This window comes from Phalacrocorax carbo, chromosome 7 (assembly GCF_963921805.1).
Source record: "Phalacrocorax carbo chromosome 7, bPhaCar2.1, whole genome shotgun sequence".
Taxonomy (NCBI): domain Eukaryota; kingdom Metazoa; phylum Chordata; class Aves; order Suliformes; family Phalacrocoracidae; genus Phalacrocorax; species Phalacrocorax carbo.
In genome coordinates this window covers 35767385-35794128 of record NC_087519.1, presented here as the reverse complement: position 1 = coordinate 35794128, position 26744 = coordinate 35767385, and the positions used below count along the sequence as shown (strand labels likewise).

General features: G+C 44.8%; 1 protein-coding gene across 3 annotated transcripts in view; it reads left to right on the top strand.

Moving 5' to 3' along the window:
- The first annotated feature begins 259 nt into the window (after positions 1-259).
- The window catches only part of IRS1 (insulin receptor substrate 1), a 53921-nt gene continuing 27436 nt past the window's right edge, over positions 260-26744 (top strand). Inside the window, exons 1-2 of one of the 3 annotated variants that reach the window (XR_010373867.1) lie at positions 260-4471; positions 9085-9144. Coding sequence is in view for 1 of the 3 variants with exons in the window: in XM_064457390.1 (XP_064313460.1) it covers positions 831-4448 (3618 nt within the window). In the remaining 2 variants the exon portion in view is untranslated. Of the gene's footprint in view, positions 4472-9084; positions 9155-26744 lie in introns of all 3 variants that reach the window. The other 2 variants (XR_010373868.1, XM_064457390.1) reach the window with 2 other exon arrangements.

Genomic DNA, 26744 nt, shown 5'->3' with positions numbered 1-26744 from the left:
GGAATGAAGAGGAGGAGGAAGAGAGGATGTTCCTTCGGCACCCGGGCTGCCTCCCCTCCCGCCGCTGCCGGGCTGCGCCCTGCGTGGAAATGGCACTTTCTCTGCCTAACGAGATGGGACTGAATGGGGTCGCCAGCCTCCTCCACACGCACGAGCGGGAGAAGCAGCAGCAACCTCAGCGCTGATATTTGGGGAAAGGGGGGGGGGGTTGTGTTGTGGGCGGCTTTTTTTTTTGTTTGTTTGTTTTCTCTTTTTTTGGGGGGGGAGGGGGGGAGAGGGGGGAAAGCAGCGTGTATTTTTGGGTGCAAACCCCGGACTTTGCAAAACAGTCTCCGCCCCCAAGAGGATATTTAATCTGCAACAGAAATCGCTACTCGCGGAGGCAAACTTGAGACGGGGAAGGGGTGCGGGGAGCGGAGGAAGGGGACCCCCCCTCGCTCCCGGCCCCACGGAGCCCGACCCCTGCGAGGGAAGATGCGTTTCTCTTTCCCGGCGGCTGCTCTTGGGACGAGACTTTCGTCTGGACCGATCGGGACTGGACTTCTTAAGGACGCGCTTACCCATCTAAGAGCGATTTGGGCATAAACAGCAACGCAAACTCTGATTTGGTGCTGGAAGCTGCCTCTGCCACTGAACAGCTGCTCTCGCCCTGCTTCTGTCCCTCCCCCGTCCCGTTCTCAAAAGAGGATCCTGAGCTATTTTGCTTCTTTTTTATTTTTCAATTGTTTTTGCATGAATTTTATTTTAGGTGGTTGTCTTTTCCGGTTGGCTTGGCTGTTTTGGGGTCTTGCAGACTGCTAGCTGCAGTAACAGCTCCACCGCCTCTCATCATGGCTAGCCCCACAGATAATAATGAGGGCTTCTTCTCAGATGTCAGAAAGGTGGGTTACTTGCGCAAACCCAAGAGCATGCATAAACGCTTTTTCGTGCTGAGGGCAGCCAGCGAGTCTGGACCCGCCCGGCTGGAGTATTATGAGAATGAAAAGAAATGGAGACACAAGTCAGGGGCCCCCAAGCGCTCCATCCCACTAGAAAGCTGCTTCAACATCAACAAACGGGCTGACTCCAAGAACAAGCACCTGGTGGCCCTCTACACCAAGGACGAGCACTTTGCCATTGCAGCTGACAGCGAACCTGAACAGGAGAGCTGGTACCAAGCCCTGCTGCAGTTGCACAACAGGGCCAAGGGCCACCACCACCTCCATCACCATCACCACCACCACCACAGCGACGTCACCTTTGGTGGCAGCAATGCAGGACTGGGGGAAGCAGGTGAGGACAGCTATGGTGAGGTAGCCCCTGGCCCGGCTTTTAAGGAAGTTTGGCAAGTAATTCTAAAGCCTAAGGGCCTAGGCCAGACAAAGAACCTGATTGGCATCTACCGCCTGTGCCTGACTAACAAGACCATCAGCTTTGTGAAGCTGAATTCAGATGCGGCTGCTGTGGTGCTGCAGCTGCTCAATATCCGCCGCTGCGGTCACTCCGAGAACTTCTTCTTCATTGAGGTGGGGCGCTCGGCTGTCACTGGGCCTGGTGAGTTCTGGATGCAGGTGGATGACTCTGTGGTGGCACAGAACATGCATGAAACCATCCTGGAGGCCATGCGAGCCATGAGTGAGGAATTCCGGCCCCGCAGCAAGAGCCAGTCCTCTTCAAACTGTTCCAACCCCATCTCTGTGCCCCTTCGCAGCAGGCACCACGTCAACAACCCTCCACCTAGCCAAGTGGGGCTCAGTCGCCGGTCCAGGACTGAGAGCGTCACAGCCACCTCTCCTGCTGGTGGCGGGGGTGGAGGTACAGGTGGCAAACCCAGCTCTTTCCGGGTTCGAGCATCGAGCGATGGGGAAGGCACGATGTCAAGGCCTGCCTCTGTGGATGGTAGCCCAGTTAGTCCCAGTGCCAACCGGACCCATTCGCATAGGCACCGTGGCAACTCCAGGCTCCATCCTCCACTCAACCACAGCCGGTCCATCCCAATGCCTTCCTCACGCTGCTCTCCTTCAGCCACCAGTCCAGTTAGCCTGTCATCCAGCAGCACCAGCGGCCATGGCTCCACCTCGGACTGCCTGTTTCCACGAAGGTCTAGTGCTTCGGTTTCCGGCTCTCCTAGCGATGGTGGATTTATTTCTTCTGATGAATATGGTTCCAGCCCGTGTGACTTCCGTAGCTCTTTTCGCAGTGTGACCCCAGATTCGTTGGGACACACCCCACCGGCTCGGGGCGATGAAGAGCTCAACTACATCTGCATGGGGGGGAAGGCCACTTCCTCTTGCTGCAGCCTGGCAGCCCCTAATGGCCACTTTATCACACGCAGCTGCCACCCGCAGCAGCAGCCCCGCTACCCTAGTACACCGTGCTGTCCTCGAGGTGGTAGCGAGGAGGTTGCCGACTTGGAGAAGGCGTTCAGGAAGCGGACTCACTCTGCAGGCACCTCGCCCACCATCTCCCACCAGAAGACACCCTCACAGTCTTCGGTGGCCTCCATTGAGGAGTACACAGAGATGCTGCCTTCTTACCCCTGTGGTGGCAGCCGGCTGCCCTCCTACCGGCACTCAGCCTTTGTGCCCACTCACTCCTACCCAGAGGAGTGTCTGGAGATGCACCACCTGGACAGTGGCCATCATCGGACCAACTCTGCCCCGCACACGGATGATGGCTACATGCCCATGTCACCCGGCGTAGCCCCTGTGCCCAGCGGCGGGGGGCCCCCCAAGGGTGGTGACTACATGCCCATGAGTCCTAAGAGTGTGTCGGCCCCACAGCAGATCGTCAACCCTGGCAGGGGGGGCCGCCACCCTCCAGCCACGGTGGACTCCAACGGCTACATGATGATGTCCCCCAGCGGCAGCTACTCCCCTGACAGCGGCTCTGCGGGCTATGGCAAGATCTGGACGAATGGTGCCAGCCACCACCCGAAACTCTCGGTGGAGAGCAACGAAGGGAAGCTCCCCTGCGGCGGCAGCGACTACATCAACATGTCCCCAGCCAGTGGCTCCACCACCAGCACCCCGCCTGACTGCTACTTCGGGGGCGCGGGGCAGCCGGGCGTTGAGGATGCCGCCACGGCGGCCCACCACAAACCCATCTACTCCTACTTCTCGCTGCCCCGCTCTTTCAAGCACGTGCACCGGCGGGGTGGCGGCGGGCCGGCGGCGGCGGGCGAGGAGGGCAGCCCCCAGCCCCGCATCGCTCTCGGCTCCGGCCGCCTCCTCTACGCCGCCGAGGACTCCTCCTCCTCCACCAGCAGCGACAGCCTGGGCGGCGGCGGCGGCGGCACCGAGGGCGTCCCCCCGCCGCAAGCGCAGCCCCCGCGCAAGGTGGACACGGCCGTGCAGACCAAGGGCCGCCTGGCGCGACCGACGCGCCTGTCGCTGGGCGGCCCCAAGGCCAGCACCCTGCCGCGGGCCCGGGAGCAGCCGCCGCTCCTCCTGCCCCCGGAGCCCAAGAGCCCCGGCGAGTACGTCAACATCGAGTTCATCGCCGGCGAGAAGCCGGCCTTCCCCTTGGCCGCCCTCGGGCTGAGCTTGCCGCCGCCGCCGGGCAACGAGGGCGCCGAGGAGTACATGAACATGGAGCTGGGGCCGCCGCGGGGCCCCGGCTTCGCCGCCGGGCGGGCTGCCCCCGCGGCCCGTCCCGTCCGAGGCGCGGCCCCCGGCGGCCGGGACTACGTGACGATGCAGCTGGGGAGCGCCGCCGCCGGGGGCTCCTGCTCGGACTGCGCCGACAGCCCTTCCCCCTGCTCGCCCGCCCTCCTGCTCAGCTACGCCGACGTGCGGGCGGGCCGCTCCGCCGCCGAGAAGCCCCCGCCGGCGGCGGCGGCGACAGCGGCGGCGGCGGCTTCCCCGGAGCTGCCGCGGCCGGCGGCTGAGCTGTCGGCGGCGCCGCCGCGCTCCTCCTCCCTGCTCGGGGGCCCCGGCGCGGGCAGCGCCTTCACCCGCGTCAGCCTCAGCCCCGGCCGCAACCAGAGCGCCAAGGTGATCCGAGCCGACCCGCAGGGCGGCCGGCGGCGACACAGCTCCGAGACCTTCTCGTCCACGCCAAGCGCCGCCCGCGGAGCGGCGGCGTGCGGCGGCGGGGGCCTCGGGGCGCCCTTCCCCTGCGGCGGCGCGGGGGGCGCCGAGGACGTGAAGCGCCACAGCTCGGCCTCTTTCGAGAACGTCTGGCTGCGGCCCGCCGCGGGGGAGGCGGCCGGCGCCCCCGCCGCCCGCCGGGAGCCAGGGGCCGCCCCCGCCCTGGAGAACGGGCTCAACTACATCGACCTGGACTTGGTGAAGGACTTCAGCCACCGCCGCCACCACCACCTCCACCCCGCCGCCGAGGGCGCCGCTCTGCCGGGGGGGAAGCCGCCGCCGCCGCAGCCCTCGGGCCAGCCTCGCGGGAGCGGCCACGCCAGCGACGACTTAAGCGCGTACGCCAGCATCAGCTTCCAGAAGCGGGAGGAGATGTAGGAGCCGGGCGGCCGCCGAGGAAGGTGAGCCGGGGGAGGGGAGGGACGGGACGGGACGGGACGGGGGGTTGAACGGCCCCGGGCCCCTCTGTGAGGGCAGAGGGCCGAGGCTGCTTCTTGTGATTTCTTCGGGGGACCGGCAGCTCGCAGAGCCCGGTGCAGCAGGGCCTGGGGCATCCTCCTCCGGGAGGCTTTGGGAGATGCCGCAGCCCGAGCAGCCGCGGCTGTGACGCTTGGGGTTAGTTTCTTTGCCCGTTTTGGCTTTAATATCTGCAGCCGGTTTTGGTGGCAAAAGCACCCGGGAGCACAGCATCCCTTGCGGGTGTCCCCGCCGCTGGCTCCCACCTGCACGGGCCGGTGGGTTGTCACCGAAGCACGCTGGGAGCTCCTGCTGAGGCCCCGGTGCAGTGCGGTGCTCCCTGTGTTGCCATATCTCTTTACTTTTCAGAATCGGGTGTGTTTCAGCAGTATGTATGGGGGGGGGGGGGAGGGGAGGAGAGGAGTGAATTAGCTGTAGCATAGGGCTGGAGACAGGAAACTCCCGTTGTAACGCCAGGTTGTTCAGTGATCACTCTTGTGGCCAAGGGTGAAGCCAGGTGCGTGGCTGCTTTCCCGTGTGCAAAACACAGCTAACGGCATCTAGCCCACAGGGCTGTGATGAGTGTTAATTCAGCTTTGTTTGGAAGGTATTCTGAACTTGAAAAAGGCTTCAGAGCGCTCTGTCACTGGTGTTTCAAGTGATACGCAGCTCGGTTGTTCCACGCTTACAGCATGCTTACAGCAGCGTTACAAACTGCATAAGAAACGGGCCATGTGAACTGTGTGTCTTTGGCATCAACTGATGCGTTCTCTATTTCCTTGAAACTTTTCGGTTTTAATACCGGAAGAACTTCCACCAGGCTGTTGCACGTTGATTACAGGCATGTAAGATGAGTAGGAGCATTGTTGCAAGCAACGTGAAGCTACACGGGAACTTCTTGTAGCACTTAACAAACGTATCTTGTCTAGAGCTCAGGTCGTACAGTGCACCTGTGTGAGTCCTCTCATGAAAGGGGAAGGCCGTTTTGGTGCAGACAAGCACTAGTAGGTAGCTGTCCAGTTAATGTTGTTGAGACACTTGATTTTAGCAGTTCTCTACGTCCTTGAGCTGCAGCCATCACAGTAGTTTAAGTAGTTGTTACGAATGTGTGCAATGACATTAGGGTATGAATCTCATACCATTGTTTACATTTTAAGTGTAATAAGCTTACTATTTGTATTGCTTGTTTGCTCAGCTCAAGGGGACGTTGAGGGCTGGTCTTGGATATGATGCCTGGGATCTTATGTTCACCATTTTTATATGTTTTCCATCCTTATAACCTCAACAAAAGCAAAACAATGTCTTTGCATTTGCTACGTAGCACTTGCTGCCGTTGCCTGTTCGAGCAATGCAGTATTAGGTGTTAGTCTTACATGACCTTTGAATAGCAGGTTAATTTCAAAGTTTGAGGTAAGGTTTAAGATCAGTGCAGATATCGCTGGTCTGGTTCAGATGGTAACTGGTAGAAAACGGTTAGTTTTGTGGACATCTGAAAGGAGCATGCTGGCTGTCACAATGCGCTGTCTGTGACCAGACTTACACTGCCACGCCCTTTCTCTCTTCGGGGATGTGCTTGCAAGAGCCTTTCTAGACTGTCTTCGAGATGCCTCCCCTTACCCTGGGAATCTGTATCTGCCTAGGGCAGCGTTGGTGTTACAAGCTCTTCAGGAGGGGACTTTTACCAGAGGATGCAGCAACTTGTGCTGTAAGTCACATTGCTAGGAGCATCACCTTTTTTTCCCCTCTGTTGCGCGCTAAGATTGGGGGAGCAAGTGTGAGAGAAAATCCTCTGTCAGCATGTGGATAAATAATAAACATGTGCAGGAGTATGAGAATGCAGGTCTGGGGGGGAAGCAGTGTCATAACTGCTTACTTACACAGTTTTTTTCCAAATGCACTCTTCAGTTTTGCTGTAGACAACTTATTTAATTGCTCCTGTCTGTCATCTTTAACATAAAAGCTGTGGCAATGTTCTCCATCATGGTTTAGGTAGTTACCTGCTGTGATGATGCTGTTCAGTGGAGGATCAGGATGTGGAAGGCCTGATATAATAGCATGCTGAAAAATATTATACAGATGTTTTTCAGAGCAGCGTTGTGAAAGGTAGTGTTTAATAAAGTAATTGCTGTTTGAAGTTGGTTCTTATTTCCCCAAATTAGGATTGGACTGAGCAAGCACAGCTTCTTCTGGCAGGCAGGGGAAGAGTCAGGCTATAATTATACGGGGAGTCTGTAGCCATGGCTGTTCCCTTTCCCTTCCCACTATAAAGCTGTGTGAGTTGTTTGTAGCTGTCTCAGACATTAACCCTTCGGACTCTTATTTCCCAGGATAGATTTTTTGCCATCAGCTGAAACTTGCCTCGCAAAATTCAGCCTGACTAGCTCATCTCTTGTTGAGTGTGTTAAGAAAAAAACCCCAGCAATGTTTTGTCCATGTTAAACCATTCTTACAGCTGTTTTTTTGACAAGTCCTCATACCTTTTTTGCTTTGGAAGTGGAACTTAGGTTTGGCAGGGAAATCGGCCCACGTAGGTTATACCTTATGCCATTCTTGAGAAAACCTGCTTGGAGGTGAGTGATTTACAGGCCTGTAAACAGTGTGTTTGCACATGCCTGAAAAAGTTGTTGAGCACCTTCAGCTAAACTGTTCTCCTGAAAACTCTATGTGCAGTGAGGGTGTTCCAGTCCCTGGAAGCTTTGCATGCCCTTTCCAACGAGCAGCCGAGTGGGCTGTGGTGCCTCAGCCTTGGCCAGCTTCCCCCGTGCTCCTCCTGGCAGGTGAAGCTGCTCAGGCTGAGAGCGGGGAGGCTGTGGTTGTTGTTTCTCCCATTGGTGTCTGAGCAATACAAAAGTGGAAGGGAAAGCTACTGGGTATCTTTGCAGGTATGGCAGAGAGAACATCTGGACCTGGGAAGGGAGAGGTGAAGCTGCAGGTATCAGAACAAGAGATGGGAAGGCTGATTAAGTAATCTTTCTTTGCTCTCCATGTCTTTCATGGGTTGTTATTTACACTTTTAATCTCAGAAGTGGCAAAGGGACTGCACGTGCTTCCCCTCCCCCCCGCCCCCCTGAGCAGCCTTCCACCCCAAAGGCAAAAACTATCTGGATAACTTTTGGTTTATCCATTCTGGAATTTTCTGTTTTTCCAGACTGCAAGACAAGGACTCCAAATGTTGGCCATTCATCTCCTAATGGGTAAAATGATTGTTGCGGCTTTGCTGCAAGCTAGCTAACTCCTCTCTTCTTCCCTGCTCCCCTCTCCGCCCTCCAGCTGCCCCCAAGTTGCTCAGGCATTACATTCTGAAGTATTTTTAACGTCTTTCAAGTGTATTTATTTCTCCTAACATTAAAGATACTGGCTGAAATAATCACATTGTTTTCCAAATGTAATTAAAAAACATTTCTCTCGCACCCACAGCATTCCTCTGCACTCTCCAATCCCATTGCCTTCCCTGTCATATATTCTTGGCTGCTTCCTAACAGCTGACCCTGCCCTAGCCTTCCTAGCTCTCTTCTCTCATCCTGTTAAAAAGTGCAGCAATTTCAACGCAGCCCCACATGCTCCCCTGCCCAAACGCTTCCCTCTGCTTCAGAGAATTGGGTAGTGGTGTGTGTGCCTAGCCTAGCCTGTGACTCTTTGGCGCTTGGGTCCTCTGATAAGTGGACTGTTGTGCTGTAGCTGGAAGGCCACATTGCTGAAGCAGCCAAATCATGCTGGGAAACACCAGCCTATGACATGGAGAAAGTGAGGGGAGAGCGGTGTTGCTGTAAGGCAAAGTTTTCTTCCTGCTTACAGTTTTGCATGCGCAGATGAGCAGATATTGTGGATATGCTGTGGATCCTGCTTTTGGGATTTCTGTGAGAAGAGAAGGCTCCTAGCATGAGGAGGGGTTTCGAAGATGAACCACTGATAGCTTGTGTTCTGAGTATATTGTAAAAAAAATATTCCAAAAAGGAAACCATTAGATGTTGGCTCCGGAGAAACAGGAAAGGCTGTAGTAGGATAGTAGCATGCATCCAGGTATGTGGCTTTGATCTCTGGAGCTTCAAAGCAAAGCTATTATTCCCCTCATTTCCATTTTGCTGATGAGTCTGAGAACTAGGGAAAGTGAGTGCTAATAACACCAAATAGAATGTGTAGTGTGAGCAAGTGGTAACTTGGCTCACTCGCCGCTTTACTGACGCCTGTTTTACCCAGTGCATGGGTGGTTTGGGGTTTTTTGGTGATGTAAGGAAATGGAATACAGTATAATGGGGATACAGTACAATGACATCTATACGGTTGTTATGCCTTTTTTCTGGGTCCAGTTAAAGCAGAGCCCTGCTGAGGAGAAGAGCTAAACATTTGTTTGGGTCTCATGAGGATACACATGATGGTAAACAGAAAATTACCCATACTCGGATTTTTTTGTTGGGACACTGCTTGCTTTTTAATTTTATTTCTTTAATAGTCCTCAATAGTTGGTTTTGTTTCCTCAAGTTAAAAACTTACGGTGGAAGGACTGAAACACAGCAAATGCCAAAACGAGATGTGTACAATTAAAATAAGATTTTTTTAGGGGAAGTTGTTTCCAGAACTGAAAGAACAGACATTTTTGTAGTTTTGGGTCAGCACCAAGGTAAATACCAGTAAGTTATGAAAGTTTTCCATGCTTTATGGGTGTTACTGTAGACAAAACAGTGTGTTTCTTACTGTATGCACACACCGGTTTTTCCCCATACCTAATTATTTGCCAAAATTGAACCTGTGTCTCCACATACTTGCATATTTGCAGTTCTCTTGTTTAACAAGACCACAAGCTTATAATTAATGTTTGAGGGTTTCGGCTTTTTTTGGGGTTTGGTTTTGTGTTGGGTTTTTTTTTTTGTAATTTAGACAGTAGATCGGTTCCTTTAATCTAGCTACATTAAATTGTAGCACTGATAATTTCCCCGCCTCCACCTTCATTTTAATGACAAGTTTCTTGGGGCTTTTTTGATTTCCTGGATTAAAAATTGGAAATGTCTTATTTATAAACCAATTCAGTCGATTATGAAGTACTATCTGGACTTCTTTAGCTCATAGGTTTCATATTTAGTCAATGTTTAAACTGGTTTCTGAATGTGGTTTAAATTTGAAAATGAAACAGGACATTGCAGGGCAAGGATGATGCTCATTTTTAACTAGCAACTGTGGAGAGAGATGTTTCCTTAGATAACACTTGTAAATGGAGATTTACAACTCTTAAATAAAATGCGGCAAGCAGCTGTGGAGTAGGAATGTTACTTGACCAATATCTTCAGTATGTTGCGTTGTTTCAGGAGTGCTTTATAATACATGAAATTTTGATAGTCATTGGGACTGTACGGTTTTCATAACTTTATAAATACATAAATGCAAGCACTGAAAGTAAAATGTACTTGAATATTCTTTTGAACAAGTTGCAGTAACTGTATAATAGCTTGCTTGTGAAGAAAGTGGGGTGGGTTTTTTGCGGTTTATTGAAGATCTGAAAGTGGATCTGTTTTGAACTGATTATCGTGCAAATAAAGTCACTAGTGAACATAAACTTTGAAAAAAAAATCATGGTGTCAAGTGATACAGAAGAGAAATAGATGTTATTTTCCAAAACTAATTTGAGACTAGATTTAATTGCTGTGCCAAGTTTCATTGAAAACTAATTATTACGTTTCATTGACAGAGTTATGAAACACAGTACTCTTAAGGGATAGGAGGGAAAAGGGGGGAAATGCTGTTGATGGGACCCTTGCTGTGGCTAAAAGAGAGACTGTGGGATGCTGACAGAAGGTAATGGGGAGTCAGAGGTACAGGCTGGGGCATAGTCATAGAAACTGGTATGGGAGGGAGATGGAACTGAGACATAGAAATTACTTAGGGGACACAGGAGCTGTGATATGATGACATGGGTGGAGAGAATTGCAAGGCGTTCATGATCTGAAGGCAGTTGGGATGGTGGTATGTGAAAGTGTGAGGATGAGTACAGAGCAGTGCAGAGAGCCTGGATATGTACAGAGAGCTTATTCTAGAGGTGCTCATTTTGCATGGTACTACAGTTTTCTGAAGTTATTTTTACTTCTGTATTTTTCTTTTGATCTTTATTACTGGGATAGATACTGTTTAGAAAGCACGTGTGTTCCTTATTTGTGATCAGATTTTTTTTTTTATTAATATTATTTGGATATTCTGCTGACCTTAACAGGATGATGTGCATGGTAAGGTAAGCAGAATTTGACTCCAGCTCTTCTTTCCTGAACTGTTTTTCTTCTAGCATCCCTGTCACAACCATAGCTGTAAAAGGTAGGAATTTAAGTACAATATAAGTAAGAATGACTGAATTTTAACATTACAAAACCTTGTTTTTATAAAAAACATATAATGAAAGGAGAACTATATTCACACAGTTTTTTTGACTGCAGTATTTTGTTCTTTACACTCTACTACTTGGACAGTTACACATTTGATTAAAAATGAGGTTTATTAGTTTCATAATTTGACTTATGGTTAGTAAGTATAGATTCCCATAAAATAGTTTAAAGATTATCTTGTATAAGAAAATCTGAAATGGCAAAATTATTGTGGCTTGTTACAGCAGATCTTGTGTTTTTCATTTTGTTGTAAGAGCTGCAACACAAATATATTGACATTAACAAATGCATCTGAATTCCCTATTTGTCAGAATGCTAAAAGCTGGCTTTTGGTCATGTGTACGTAATCTTGTGTGTTAGAGTATCTATTAATAAAAGTGAATAGCATTATTCTATTTTTACATCATTCTGGGTTTTTGATAAATTATAATCGTGATGATTATTAGTCTGAATACATGAGACAGAGGTAGTAAAGGAGAGGTGGCAGTAACTTAAAAGATTTTCAAGTTTAACAGCTTTACTCTCTGCTTACAGAAATGATGGGAAATACAACAAAAGCCAAGGTGTGAACAGATAAAGGAGATTTAAATAAGCCTGGCACTCTTAACTAACTAAAAGATGTCTTGATATATATCTCTCTGATCATGTTTGACATATCTAGGTCATGTTCTCTGAAGACTATTATTAGAGATTTAACCTTGGGTAATTGCGAAGTGTATTTTCTTCAGAGTAGTTTTTGATCAGGTAGGTGAGACAGTGAAAGTTTGTGTGTGTTCAACTGCTTGTAATAATTTGGGAGTCTAGTTAAAAGAATTGGTGTCAGACACCTGAGCTGTAAGGTGAAATATATCATTTCCGTGGCGTATCACAGAGGATTTGCCTGTGTACATTTTGTCAAGTGTTGTAAAATTCCTTTTTTTTTAAAATCAGAGGACGTGGAAGAAATGACCTGTTAAATTTTCAAATAAGATACGCCTCAGGAAGAATGGAGTTACGTTGTACTCTTTACAGCTAGTAGAGCTGTGGAAGTTTTCTTGCACGTTTGAATTGTCTGATGATATATGTTATAAAACGCAGGAAAGTAGTAACCTGAGAGAATCCACAACCTTAATTTACTGTGTTTCTTCTTCCCTACCCACCCCTCACCCCCCTGCTGCCCCAGTCTGTGTAGGTTGGGTATTTGTAACCCACTAGGGCACCTAGGCATTGGCCAAGCTTTCTTTGAAATACAGAATCTGTGTGAATAGAAAAAAATATGAATTATCTGTAAGCCTTGGTTCTGGTCCAGTTTCAGCTGTCTGGCTTTCAGTGTGGTGCACAAATATTTGTTAAGACATAACTATGGGGCAGTAACTCCATAAGCTGGCTTTGCCAGTCAATAAAGTACATAACTAGCCTGTGAACAGGAGCTTTCCTTCAATGGAACAGTTCCCTGAGGGAGTAAAAAGCTTAAACATGTGGAGTGGGGGAGACTAAGCCAGTGGTTGTATGGGTTCCTTCTGCCCTTACTTCACTGAATTGTAAACTTTAAAAAAACCCAAACCCAACTGAAAGCTGCTCTTCATTCTCCTCGCAAGATCCTGGATGTCTTTACCTCACTAGTAACATCTACGTCTAAGTGCTGTGCCCGGAGTTGTGGAGAAGACATGTGTCTTGTTTGAGAGAATCAAAGAACCCCAGGAAGTGTCGGGTGGATGCAGAAGACTCAGTTCGTTGTTCCTCTTATGGCATCTCTCAGCTGGGGTCTTGCTGTTTATCAGTTTTTTAAGTGACCGTAGAGGAGTGGAAGGGAGGTGGGAAGCTTGAAAGGCTGTGGCTGAAGCTGTGAATTGCTTGTTTCAGTTCTGACTTGAGCTTCCCGTGCCCTGTGCTGCGTTCGAGAGATGCAAAAAGACATCTAGACTGACAGCTGATGTGTATCAGTGAGGGAACCTTTTAGATTAAAACAGCGGATGGTAATTAATCTTCACCATACCTGGCCTTCATTTTGAAGAAAAGATTGCTGTGTTAGAAAAAAAAATTTTAATCCCTAGAGAACAGGGAACAAGCAACAGGGGAGACATCTTGGCTTCACAGACCAGTTCGGAAGGCCTCTGTATGCACTGCACACCAGGCGAGTGCTGGTGCCCAAGCCTAAGTAACATTCAGTTATTTTGCTGAAATACCTTGAAAATTACTAGAGTGAGGAGACTATGGTCTTCCAGTAACTTCTCAGTGGAGTTTGGTGATTTCTATGCATGTGATTGACAAGGTGTTTGGGAGTCAGTGTCAACAGGAATGAATGTGGTATGCAAGAGCCTTCATACTGGTATTAAAAAAGGGGAGGAAAAAAAAAGTCTTCTCTTTCTGGGAGAAGATACAGGTGCAACAGAATGTCTTTTGCTGTGCCTGCGCCTACCATGACATAGGGCTGGTAACATCTGCTGCTTTCCCTGGCAAGATACAGTGTGCTTTTTCATGGCACCCATGAAATGATACCCAGAGAAATAAAGTTTGGGCACTTCTGCAGAAATGATGGCTGTTGGTCCATTTCTGAGTCTTGCAGGCACTGTAGGTAAATGATGGAGAAAGATAGGATTAATTTTCATTTCCTCAGAAAAGTTTGTGCTGTAATAATTACTGATTTCTCTTCTGTAACTCCTGATCACAAATTCTGAATTACCTGTTACATCAAAATAGCAAAATGTAGCATTTATGGAATAGAATGTTCTGGAATAACAAGGAGATAAACAAGTTGTTTAGTCAGTTGAGGCTAAGACAACATTCTCTTACTTTTTTTTTTTTTCTTTCTTTCTACTTTGGTATATATCCATGAGGATTTTCCTTTCATAGTACCGTTGTATTTCATGGAAGTGACCAACAGCGGGTATCCCAGCTGCCACAGTCCTTGAAAGAGGTAGGGCAGCTTGGCTTGCCCAGAGGATTTGAAATGACTCGTAGATGTCAGTAAGGTAATGCATTACTTGTTTTGTTTGGAACAAAGATCTGTACGGTGGCTGCAGGAAGGGAAAAATGAGCAGTTCTCGCCTTTTTGCAGTGATCCAAACTGAACCATTTTCATCTGGTGAAAATGAAAGCAACTAATTGAAATCCTTAGGAGGACGACAATATACGTTGGACAGGTAGGAACTGCTTTGTTAAAAGCTAAAAAATTGCTTCTCTTTCACATGCAACGTTTACCCTATTTCTCTTTTTTACTTCTCTGCTTGCAGAGCACAGGCACGGTATACCATCCCTTCATGCTTTGCCGTGTTATGGTATTTTTAGCACTTGATCCACTTTTAAATTTCTGTATTGCAGAACAAAGCTGCTGGTTTTTTGTTTGTGGTGGTTTGTTGTTTTTTTTTAAACTGGTGGCAACTAAACTGCAGAATAACAAATATTTGTTGCCCTTGGAAAACAAAGGGAAGTGCACAAGTACTAAATGGTTAATTGCTTGATATGTAAAATGAAATACAGGTAAGGAAACCCTAGCATTTCTAAAGCTTAGGTGTACTGAATACGATTACAAACAAAGGGAACTTGCTGTCTACTGTGTGTCGTTCAGGAATCTCAAAAAGCAGGCTGGCTGGCACATCTAGGGTGTGGTCCTGCAAGATGTTTGGGCAGATTTAAGCAGCTTGCTTGGCTGAAAAGGGTGGCCTCACCTCAGCTACCTTTACTCTCATCTGTGCTCCCACTGTTTCTCTCTGCTGGTTTCATACAAGTAAATGGCAACTACAGTTAGGCTGACATATTATTTACTAACTGTTTATATTTCCTCATTTTGCACATAATGGCATTCAGATTTCTGAGGAACAGCAAAATAAAATGTATAAAGAGGAATTTAGTTTGTTTAGGAAGCTGTAGGTTGAAAACGGTAAATATTTTTCTCATTGAAAGTTAATATTTGTTCTAGTGTCAGTATTTTGGAAATAATCTTGTATTTTGTTGACTTTATCATCATCTGGTGAACATGATGCAGAATGTTCTTGAATTCCTTGGATATCTTGATATGGGTGGATAGCCATGTGTGATTTACATCTATCTTACCAGTTTGAGATGAAAACAGAGGCAGATGAAACTAAATAGAAGAGCAGTGATGGAAACCAAACAGCTCCAAATCATCTCTCTTCCTTTTACAACTGTTGTGCGCGCTCCTTCCTCCCACGGCTGCTTCTTGGGAGCAGAAGTTAAAGAACTGGTCTCTGCTAGCATCAGTGTGCTGTGTATGAATATTGTAGTTTAAACATGTTAATGGTGAAACGTTATTCTTACATGGATTAACGTAGCTGATCAATTTATATGCAAGATACTCTTGAATACTTTAAACAGTTTAAGGGTTCTTAAAAATGAAACAAAACTCTCAAATACATTTAATTCTTTTCTGTATGAAACTTCTTTCCCTAGCAAACTGATACAGGGGAAAAGCCCTTCTGAAGGTGTGCAGGCATGTAGCTAGGGCATGTTTTTTCAAGCCTTTGAACTAGGTTAGGAATGTGTCTCAAGATGGAAGAATGAATAGTTACTTGGTGCTTTTAGCCTCCGGGCTTGAAACTCGCAAGAGGAATGTTATTGTGTCTTCAAAGCCTGTTTCACACAAGCCTTTGTTGAGCAGGAACTTGGAGAGTCTTTGTATTATCATGCACAAAACAAAAACAGCCAGCCACCCAATTTGATCTAATTGGGTGGTGGTGGTGGTGAGATGCTTCCTCAGTAGGAAGGCTCTGGAAAATGGGGTGCATATTTTTAATTAGGAAATACCCTTTAGAGCGAAGGGATTACCTACACAGACATTTACCAGCTTGATAAAACTCTAATGATACTGATGCAATTCCCCATATGCACATCCTCTCTTTTCCCCTTTTCTCTATGTAGTGCTTTCCCAGGAAGAGAACAAATATTTACATTTCTTCTAAATTCTGTTTTGACCCTGAGGTGGTGGTAGCACATCCCTGGAGAAGGCAAGCTGAGGTTGAGAAAGTGGGGTGGTTCAGGTTGAAGTAATTTTTGCAATGCTTTCTCAAAAATAAATCTGTATTCAGGACTAAATGTGCTGTAATACACTAATATTACCTAAATTAAGACAAACCTTTCAATCAACATAACTACCAAGTGTTTAGAGGAAATAAAACCATTGCTCTAGTGAACATGATTGGTGAAGTATCCAGAATCGGGGTTTGAAGTGATAAAAACTAATTTTTGAGAACAGCAGTTGCTTCAGTAGATATCCAGATAAATCTATTTTCGTTTTGGTATATGACTAGCCTAATTACATGAGTAGTTTATTCAAAGTTGAGTAAGATCGACTGAGACTGAAAAGACAGGAAAATTGATTTCCTTTCTCCAGTTTTTAGTTTTAAAAAAAGTAATGAACTCCACTAAATCTCGGAAATTTGAAGCCTGTAGTAGCCAAGCCTACTCAATTTCACCTACTAAATAAAGAGGAGGCTTAAAAAAAAAAAGGAATTGTCTCTAAATGCAAGGTTTATTTTGTTAAGCAACTTCCTTATGTGTTCAGGATATTTTGTTACTTTTTTGGTTAGCTGGTAACTAAATACAGAGCATACTATTTTACAGTTTCATCCTGATTTTCATTCAAACAGTGATTGAAAAGTCATAAATATAAAATTTAACCAAGTAGTAAATAGTGACCGGTATTGGTCATTAATTTTATGTGAAGAATCTGCAGAAATGCACAGTAACAGTTTTGTCTTACTAGGGACTATACCAAATGCTAAATTAAAAGGTTATATTGCAGATCAGCATGATTTAGTGGTTATCACTCTTTGAGAATGAGAATGACGATTAAGAACATAAAAAGATACGTTTCCTCATTTGCTAATCTAAATTTGATTATTTTAATGACTTTAATTTGAATTAATTCACCGTGAAGCCAAGTGTCAGTATATACATGATAATTAAATATATTTGAACTGGTATGATCGTGCAGAAATAAAATGTAGGCATGGAAAAGACCTGGTTACAGGACATCATTTGATCCAGAGGAGGAGGAGCAGACAATACGTGAAATTGTAGGAGGTTGGGAGGGAGAGAGGAGAGGACAAAACCACAAGTAAAGAGAAATATGGTGGTTAAATGTATTGAAGGATGAGTGACAGGCAGGCTGTGTAAATTGGCTGGCTAGTTAGTGGGTCTTCTGTAAGAGGTTAGAGAAGGCAAAGGTGTGTAGGAAGGGGTAGAGGGGCTGGGCAAGCAGATGGAGAAATTGGAATAATGCTGGGAAGCTCAGATTTAAGTTGATGAAATTGGGCTTTAATGGCTTGAATGATTCATGATCTCTTAGCTTGATAGGCTGTTAAAAATTTTTAAACATAGGTATGAAAGAAGTGACTTACACTGATAACATTGTGGAATTGCAATAGTGGAAAGCGTTGATGTGCCACAAATTGTTAGAGGAAAAGAATTGTATAAGATGTTGGTAACATTTGTGTAAACATACTTTGGAGGAAGGTTGAATGATATTCCTTCTGCATGAGTGTGCTATGAAGTATTCCTCGTCTTGGCGGGGAAGGGGAGGATGTAAATTGTTGTACCTACTTGAAGTCTATGGGACCAGTGCAGCATGCCTCATTATAGAAAATGTCCCTTTAACTTTTTTCTTTCTTTTTCTTCTGTAAGCTGTTACTACACTATTCTGTTTGAATTAATAGCAAGTCGCCATTAATTTTAATTAACTATAGTAATGAGTTAGTTCTAAAGTGCTACAAAATGATCTGTAATTCAATGTGTAATTTACCTCCTACCTTGGGTATTTCATCTTTCCCAAAAATTCTTCTCATGGCAATCGGTGAGCCGTTTGATCTGTCTTGATTCAAGCTTGTTTACTTCTATGTTTGTTACAGTAGCTCATCGGCTTTTATTCCTTTATCAAATAACTCCTGTGATGTTAATTGTGCTTTATGGATTTGGGTCACATTTCAGCATTTGCATTTAGGTTGAAGGAATGGGTAAAGGCAAGAGACTATTAGCAGGACTTCTATATGCTTAGAATAAACAGGATTTCAGAACACTTAATGATAGCCTTAGCATTATAGGACTCCTATTGTTTCTAGACCTTTGCAACCTGTTTGGTTTTTAACTGATACACTCTTATAGTAGCTTCTTACTGATCTTCACTATAACTTTTTGAAGGTTTTTGTTTTGATTTTGTGAAGTCAGGAGTGATACAAATCGCTAGCTGGAACCGGCTATCACATCTCTGGATGTGAGGACTATATCCTATAGTCATCCTTACAACTACCGTTGTTACAGCTTTCCCTGTTCTGAGTCTTTAGGCTTGGTTCATCCAGGCAAGGAGGCTCATTTAAGGCCAGAAAGAGCTGTGGTAAGTATGGGCAATCATTCCACTTTAGAACCAGAATGCAGGGTGCAGTTCTGCCACCAGCTTAGAGTAATTGAAGGCCACCTTGCTGTTGCTGTCTCCTTGAACACATATTCCTTTGGAGAGTTCCTTTGGCATCTCCTGTGGTCACTCACAGGTGATAGTGCAGGGGAGCACTTGAAAGTGTATTTAGGAGGGAATGCCAGACCATTTCTCTAGGCAGTGGCTTGCTCTTAGTTTGGTTAAAACCAACTGTGAAACCTCTTCTCTAGTACTCTTTCAGACAGCATTTAAACTTCTTTTTCCCCTCTATTCTGGACTTGGGTTATTTAAAAGTTCAAGTAGAACACAGTATGTGATTGGTGCCTTATACTCTCCTTGAAACCACAGTTGTCTTGGCCTACACTATTGCTGCTTCTAGCCTGCATTTTCCTTTTGCCAACTGCAAAAACTGTTTGAAATTGCCTGCCTGCACCGTTGCTGTGAAACTGTGACTAGTGAGGTATGATCCTGACCAGCTGTGAGTTGTCCAGAATCAGGTGTACCATCACTCCCTCAGCCCCAGAAGCCTTCGCAGGTGTGCTGGGTTAGAATCAGAGCGGTTTTAATGAAATGGGTTTGCTTCTTTACTGGCCCTGGAGGTACTACTTTTAAGTGTGAATGCAGTATAGGTGTATTTATACTGTTGAAAAAAACCCCACTTCTCCATTATGGCTTGTTTCAGTTCAGGTAAAAAATAGTAAGCTGTATCTAAGAAAAGGCATCTTTTACTGGCAAACCTGCACCTGCTGCTTTAGTATTTATACTATTTAGCTGTCTATGTTAGTCATCTTCTCAAAGAAACCTTTACCACCGAAACCAAAATCCGCACTGACAAGTTAGCCTTTCTAGTTTAGATAAGGTTATATGTATGTATGTGGAAAACATCTTCAGGTAAAAATGAAGGAGATACGTAATGGCTTCAGACAGCTGTCTTTCAGACCTTCTGATATAGTTACTTAGGATGTCATATGAGAAACAGGCAAGGTTCCCACTTTTCTGCCCCCGATTCTCATCAAATTTAGTGATTATATGAGGATTCAATAAGTAACTGAGTCTGATAGAAGGAAACATCAGTCTCCCTGAAACATTTCCTACTGATCTTGTAGCAATTCGGATGAGTCTGGGGAAGAAAATTTTTGTTCTTCTATTAAAAAAATCTTTTGCATGTTGTCCCCTGTGGTGTGATACGAAACTGAATGCGTGTTGTCCTGCAGATGTGTGATTCGGGGTGGGGGGAAGGAAAAAACCCAACTTGCTTTTAACTATTTGTTGGACTTCTAACATTATGATCTATGTTAGGAAGTAACCTCTTAAAGACAGCTCTGCCGTTCTGCTGCTGTGTGCAACGTTTCCAGATGTATGTGAGTACAGCTGGAGGATGAAAATGCTCCGAGAACTATTACAGTCATCTGTAGCTTAGCATTTTTTTTTCTTTGCCTCAGTTTTCTGTAGCTTTCTGTTTTAAACTGTATTTATTAAGAAGTGTTATTGCATTCTGTTTGTTTTTTCAAACTACCGTGTCACTTATTTGGCAGGAGGGGGAGAAGGTTAAAGTTCCTCCTTACCTCCTCCTCCCCCTCTCTCCAGTGAAATTTTTGATTGTTCTGTTTAATGAGTCATTTTCTCTACAGCTGAAGTTAATTTAGTGGCTCATCCAAACAATGAGTATTTTCTGAGCAAGGAAGTGAGGGAATGTTAGTTCTTTTCCCCTGATCCCACCCACCCCCCCTTTTTTTCTTTTTCAATGTAAAGGTGTGTCTTGGGTGTTTAAAAAACAAAAAAAAGGAAGAGAACACAGATGTAGGTTTCTTTCTTCTTTGAAAAAAGAACCTTATATTTTTGTTGCATGAGCTTGACTTACTGTGTTCAGGTTATGTTCCTCCTTTTCATAGACTCACGGAAATCCACCAAACCAGATGGATGAGTAGTTTTCTTCCACCTTAAGTAGCTCTGGCAGTGGAAATATTTGGCATCTTCTAGTGGATGTGTTTGTCTGTCAATGACAGGATTCCCTCAAGTTCATTCTGCTTCAGCAACTAAAGGTCACACAACACACTCTTTTCAGTTGCCATCTGGCAGTTTATTATTAGCAATGGTATGGAAACCAGAAATAAGAAAATCTGGACCAAAACATTTGACGTATTGTTTCCGATGTTCAGTGCAAGCTCAGTTCACCTGTGCTGTGTGGCGACGTCTCCTTTCCAAGAGCCATCCAGCCCAGCCGTTTAGCATTTGAAGCAGCTACACCTTCTGCTCGAGACACATCTCCCCAGGGTTTCTTCCTTGCATCGCCTTTGGATCCGTTTGCAGTTTGAATTGCAGTGCCTTAGAAAAATAGGCTTAGTTTTGATTTCTCTGTACCACAGTTAGATTTTTAAGCCAGGTAGTCCTTTGTACCATTATGCTGAAGGCAGCAGGAAGAGGTGACTCTGCTAACAGAGGTTGGAGGTATTTTATCATTTAAGATTTGGTGACAAAATGTCCACTGACTTCAATGGAGCAGAGTTTTCTCAGTAGTATAGACAGAGTAGAGGGAAGTAGGTAGAATTTGCAGTGCTGTAGTGCTGCTCTGTGTTCAGAAATGCTCTTTTCCAAGGGTTCTTTATCAGTATTTAAAAGCTGATAGTGAACGCTATTGAACTGTTATTTTCTCCAGTTCTTTCTTTCCTGAGGAAGTGTATGTGTGCATTAGAGTGAGAGTTGTGTGCTTTGTGCTGTTTAAGCCAATCTGCCCAAGAACATTGTTTTCCAGAGTTAAAGGGTAATCAAAGATTTGAAATGAAAATCACTTGTGAAATATTTCTGATGTGTATGTCATAGATTTGTAAAATCTGTTTGATACTTCTGTTGGTTGAACATAGGGTGTTTTGATTTGGCTGAATAATACCAAGTTATTGTGTGTCAGTGTCCTCACACACAAGGCTTTGATTAAGCAACAAAAAAATGCTACAGTATTAAAGACTGGCCTATGTGCAAACTTGCACAGAGAAACAAAAAGTGTGAATTAAGAAAGTTAGCATTTTAATACAAGTGTTTTAATACCATGCATAATAATGACTGGTCTGGGCAAACAAAAATGATGGCATAAAGTGAAACATTCATTTAGACCTTTGGGGAAGACACAGAAACATTTCATTGCAGATCAGGGTGGGTTGTTGGGGGTTTTTTGTTTGGTTGGTTTTTTTTAACAACTGAGTTTAATTTTAATCAGGGTAAGTTCAGTGACTTCATTTACTTGTGTGGACTGCAGGTATGATCAGCTATTCAAGGTTCAGTCATCAACTCATATTCCCTCTGACTAAACCAGATTCCCCCCCCGCCCCGCATAAGCCCTTTATGGTTTTGATCACAGTGTATGCCATTATATTCCTGTGTTGAATCAGGCTGCTGAGCTGAACATGCTGTCTGATTTGGACCTCTTTCCCAGGAAGAAGGAAGGGTTACTGGAGTAGGTGCAGTTACAGACCTGTCTCTGAACAGCCTCTGGACAAGGGAGAGTTTGAGCCCTATCAGTTCAGAGCATGGATGGGACTTGTACCTGTGCGAGGCTTTGGGCATGCTTGTACACCATCTTTTCACTGCTACTTTTTAGGCTGTCATTTCAAAGTATTCTTACACCTGCTTCCATGCTGCCACCTCCTTCATCTGAGTACAAGCATTCCTGTAGCTGTGCAGGCAGCTACATCAGGGACCTCATCCAGGTTAAAAGTAACCTGGCTTGGGGAGGGGAGAAATCAATCTTTAATTCAGGTCCTATTTATCATGCTGCTACGCAGTCCCTTGTGCCTGGGCAAAGGAGGGGATGCTCTGTGTAGTGGGGCTACGTAAAGTAGGTGGGAACACTTAAAGTAACAGCAGCACAGGCTTGTAATGGCTTCAAGTAGACATGAGACTGTGATTATCTTCTCCTTACGATGTTTTAATTAATTTTTCAGAGTGTCTTTCATAACTGTGACGGTAACTGTGCCTTGAGGTATTATACTGATGGTGTGAAGCAGAAGAGGCTTGGTCTTTTCCTGCTTTAGGATCATAGGAGCTTTCTAAGTCTAATGGCTGGAAGTGAGCCTTAAGCACAAAGGTTCTTTTGTTTTGTTTTTGTATAAACCCATTTGATGTTAAGCAGCCAAATCTCATCCTTTATGGTTAGTCTAGTGCATTTTTTAGAAGCTCCTGGGCTTCCTGTTTAACTTTCAGCCCCTGCTCTGTAAGGGTATGCATCTCCTTACATGGTCCTGTCTCATCCCTGCTAGGTCAGGGATACCGAAATGGCACTGGGCACCTCTGCTTAGGAACCTGAATTTCTGCTTAGCATTATTAATTACTCTAGTGATTTTTCTGTCTTTCAGCTATGGAGAGTTTTGTGGATTGACGGTTGTTTTTTTTTTAAAGAAGAATTCCAGTTATTAATAGAAATGGGAGTGATTGTGCTGAATTATGTAGTGAGATAGGGGGTCTGTTGATTTGGTTTGTTTTCTCTTGAATAGCTATCCTGAAAGGATATCTTGTCTTCTCTCTCTGTGCTTGTGGAAGCATACAATCCCTTGCTCCTTGGGAAATGTGTCACGCTAAACTCTGTGTAACAGACAGCTAGTAGAACAAATACAATGTTTGAGGCTTAGTCTGTAAGCCTGTCATTATCAACAACAGATGAACTGGTAGTTTACCTTGCCCAACGTATGACTTTGATACGCAGGGAATAGATGAGTAACTTACTTTGCTGTTAATCACTAGAAGGGGGCATGCTTTTTTGTGCCACAAGGCAGATTCTAGGTTTTATTTCTCAGATCTACAAGCAAATGTTTTGATTTGGACTTTTTACCACCTTACTGCTTAAGAGTTGGGAACAGATGTGTGCTTAATTGTTTTTGTAACAAGGATTAAATGACTAAAACTGAAGACATTCTTTCAAAGAAGGAGAAATAAAGATTTTTCCTCATGTTTCAGTGCTGGAAAGATAGAGGAAGGGAATAGTAGTGAACTCCAAAGAAAAGCCTGCTGGATCCTTTCGGGAAATGCCAAATAAAGAGCAGGTCCCAAAGACCAAAATTAGTTAATGAAGTTTTTACTTAAAAAAGAGAAACCTAGAAATTCACATGTGGGATACCTGATGGATGACCTCTGCAGCGGGCTCAGTGGGCGGATTTTGGAAGCAATAACCACATCATCTAAGGCCTCTGGCCATGAAGGAATTAATAGAAGCCATGCCACTGTAACCCATTGCTCATCTTCTGACCATCCAAATGCTAATCTGGTGCATCATAATAGTGAGGATGTATTTCTAAAGCTTTAGGTGATGGTCACTTTAAAGAGAAGTGGGGGAATGAAAACACCCAAGCCCAACTCCAAGCATTCTCTCTTTTAATGTTGTATGTCCTGCACTAGTCTGCTAAGCATAGTTAAAGGTAAGAAGCCTTGCTGTTCAGATGGGTGTAGGAAGGATGTTGAATAGTTAAGCAATTGCAGCTGTGTGTTCATTAATTAATGAGAAATAGCTCTAGCTGTGGCCTTTGGTAAGTCATATATGCGACTTATGATGTGTTGAGAAATATTATGCTGTTATTTCCCTGTACTCTGATGTATCTTGTCTCTTTTTTCTTTCCCTGTAGGTCTGCTGGGGCAGGGACTGTTATTTTATTTTGTTTGTTCAGTGGCCGGTAAAGTGAGGCCTTCAACTGTGGCTGAGGCTTCTGTATGCGGTTGCAGTGCAAACAATAGGAATAATCATTGTCACTGGTTATCACTTCAGCTCCTGTGCAGCACTGGCTGGGCCTTGTCCAAATACGTAACAGTCTGCCGCCGCCGAGGTTCAAAGTGTTCATAAATCCTAAATCAACGCGCCTCACCTTGTTCACAAAACTCGAGTTGTCAAGCTTTCTCCCCCTCCTCCATCTTGGCAGATGTTTCTGCCAAAACTTGTCCAAAAGTGCTGGCACTGGGTTTTTTTCAAGCCTGCATCATAAAGGTTGTAACCAGGAATATGATGCATATACCAGCTTCCTTTCCTCTGTATTTAACTGAATTACGCATGTGATCGCTTTCATTGCCCTGTAGTCTGTCTTGCTGTCTTTACTTGCTGATTGGTATTTAAGAATAACAGCAATCTTCTTTAAAAGCACATCTTTCATTATTTAATAAGAATTGGATCCTTTTTAACATCAAATGATATTTTGTTAAAAAGCAACTGACAGATAATCTGTCTTTTTTTTTTTTCCCCTCCCCACAGTCGTTACGCGGCTTGTGGGGTATGCTCCATATATCTTGTGGGAGCTACACGTGCTGCAGCTTCTCAGTGCAGCAGAGCTGAGACAGATGTGGTCAATCCCCCTAAAACAACCTGGAACTGTAGCATTTTGAAGAGGGAGGAAAGCTTCTAACTCTTTAATTTTATTATCCCAGTCATCTAAATTTAAATCTTTGGTGATTTCAGGGATGGTGAAACCAGGCAGCTTGGGAGGTTCCTCTTTTGGGGCACCTGGGAGAAAGCACAAGCCAGACAACTGGTACAGACAAGCAAAAGGCATTGAAACGCACAGCGCGATCACTTGAGCCCTGCAGGAGGGAGAGCTATATTTAACAGATACAAGTGCTAATAATGAGACTTCAAAGAAAGCACACCCTTTCCTTCCACAGCTGTGCTCAGCCGCGCAAAAGAGGCAGGGTAGTTTTCCAGTGGAAGTTTGCTTCGTGTCTTTGCCTTGGGGAAGAAGTTCAGAGCGCTCTGAAATTAGCTTAGGATTTCAGAAAGGGAAAAGGGAAAGAGAAGATACACGGGTAATTATGAATTTTGATACCAAACCCATCATTCTGAAACTGAAGATTTTTTTATTCCATATTGTATTTCAGGGGATTAAAAGGTTTTGGGCATTTTTTCTCCCCTCTGTTTCTTGCTGAAAGTTGTTTGTGTAGCTTTATTGAAGCACAAATAGAAGTTAGGCTATCTTTTTGGACAAAATATTCACAGTCTGTCTATAACCGAAGACCCTTCCATGATGTAGGGTATAGCTGTGATTGGGTTTATTTTCAAGTGGTTTTTGCCCTCACCTATGAAGCTATAAACTGTAAAGGGAACTTGATATGCTTGTACTGTATTTGCAATTTAGATTGTAGAGTGTTTTGGAGTGCACATGTTTGGCTGCCAATGAAACCACTGGCTGTGAGTCAGAAGGCATCAAACGTTGTTTTCAAAAGTGTCCTTAAGGATGAGGTCACGTAAACGATGGAAAAATATTTCAGAGTGTTCTGAGAAGCGGTAGACATGTATTTCGTATCTTGTGAGTAGGTGACCCGGGGGGCTGGAGGGTACATGTCCGCTTTCCTAGCCTATATCAGTCTGATAGGTTCCTTCTTAGTTCCTTTAAAATGGTTTGTTATGCATGTGTAGGGGAATTTAAGGCTGGGAATTAATGGAGTCTGTTTTCTATGCAGCTTTCCTTTTTCTTTCACTTCAGCTGTATTCCCATTTCTTGCCTTTCTAAGTTTAATTTAAAAATATTTCTGATTCAACCTTTTAACTTTTTTTTTTTGTGGTATAGAAATCATCAAATATTTACTTTTAGATATATTTTGTTGTGGTGGTGTTAGACACCTTAAAATGCCTCAAGTCAAGAACTGTAGTGTTACATACACCATAGGAAACACAGGAAGGCTGTTAAATGAGGTTTATTTGCTGCCCAGCTTTGCTTTTCCTTCATGGCTATGTTTAACGAAGGACTAAGGTGTCTTGCTGAGAAAAATAAAAATCCTCTTTTTGGTGCTACCTACTCTGCTGGTTTGGATCCTAAGCTGGAAACGTGTCACTTACAGGCGTCAAATGTGAAGAAAATACCTTGTTGACTGTGAGTGCCAGGACTGTTTTGTTCCAGTCCCTCTCCCAAAGCTGCAGTATGTGAACGCAGTAAATGGGGCAAAGTTCAGTCCCTCGCCCTGAGCTTGCTGGTGCTCGCTGCGTCTGCTTCCTCCCGCCAAATGCAATCCAGCTGCCGCCTCAGCCGAGCTGGATCGCGATTTCTGCTCCTAAACCTCTTTATTAAGGTGTATGCTGTTAATATTCTAGGTTGTTATTATTTTTAAAACATTTTTACACACTAAAGCTGGCTGCCAGGACAACTGACAGCTTTGTTTTTGCTACTGGTGGAAAGGCCAGAAAGAGTTTTGAGCAATTAGGAGGAATCAGCTGTTGGAGAAAAACCTGTTCCATGGATAAATGGGGGACTACATTCTCCTGAGTCAGCAGAGACTTGAGTGAGCACAGTGCTCAAGCACTAAATTAACTTTTCTTTTTTAAAAGTGCATGTGCAATATTTTTAAATTATCACTGGCAATATATATACTGTTTCTTTTGCAACTTGGCAATTTGTTTTACATTGCAATTCTTTTTTTCTTCAGACTTTTAAATTAGTACTAGAATTCCTATCCCATGCTACAAAATGCCACTTTATTAGACCATCAAATCTTGTATTTGTTTTGTGCAAATCGCACAGCTTATAT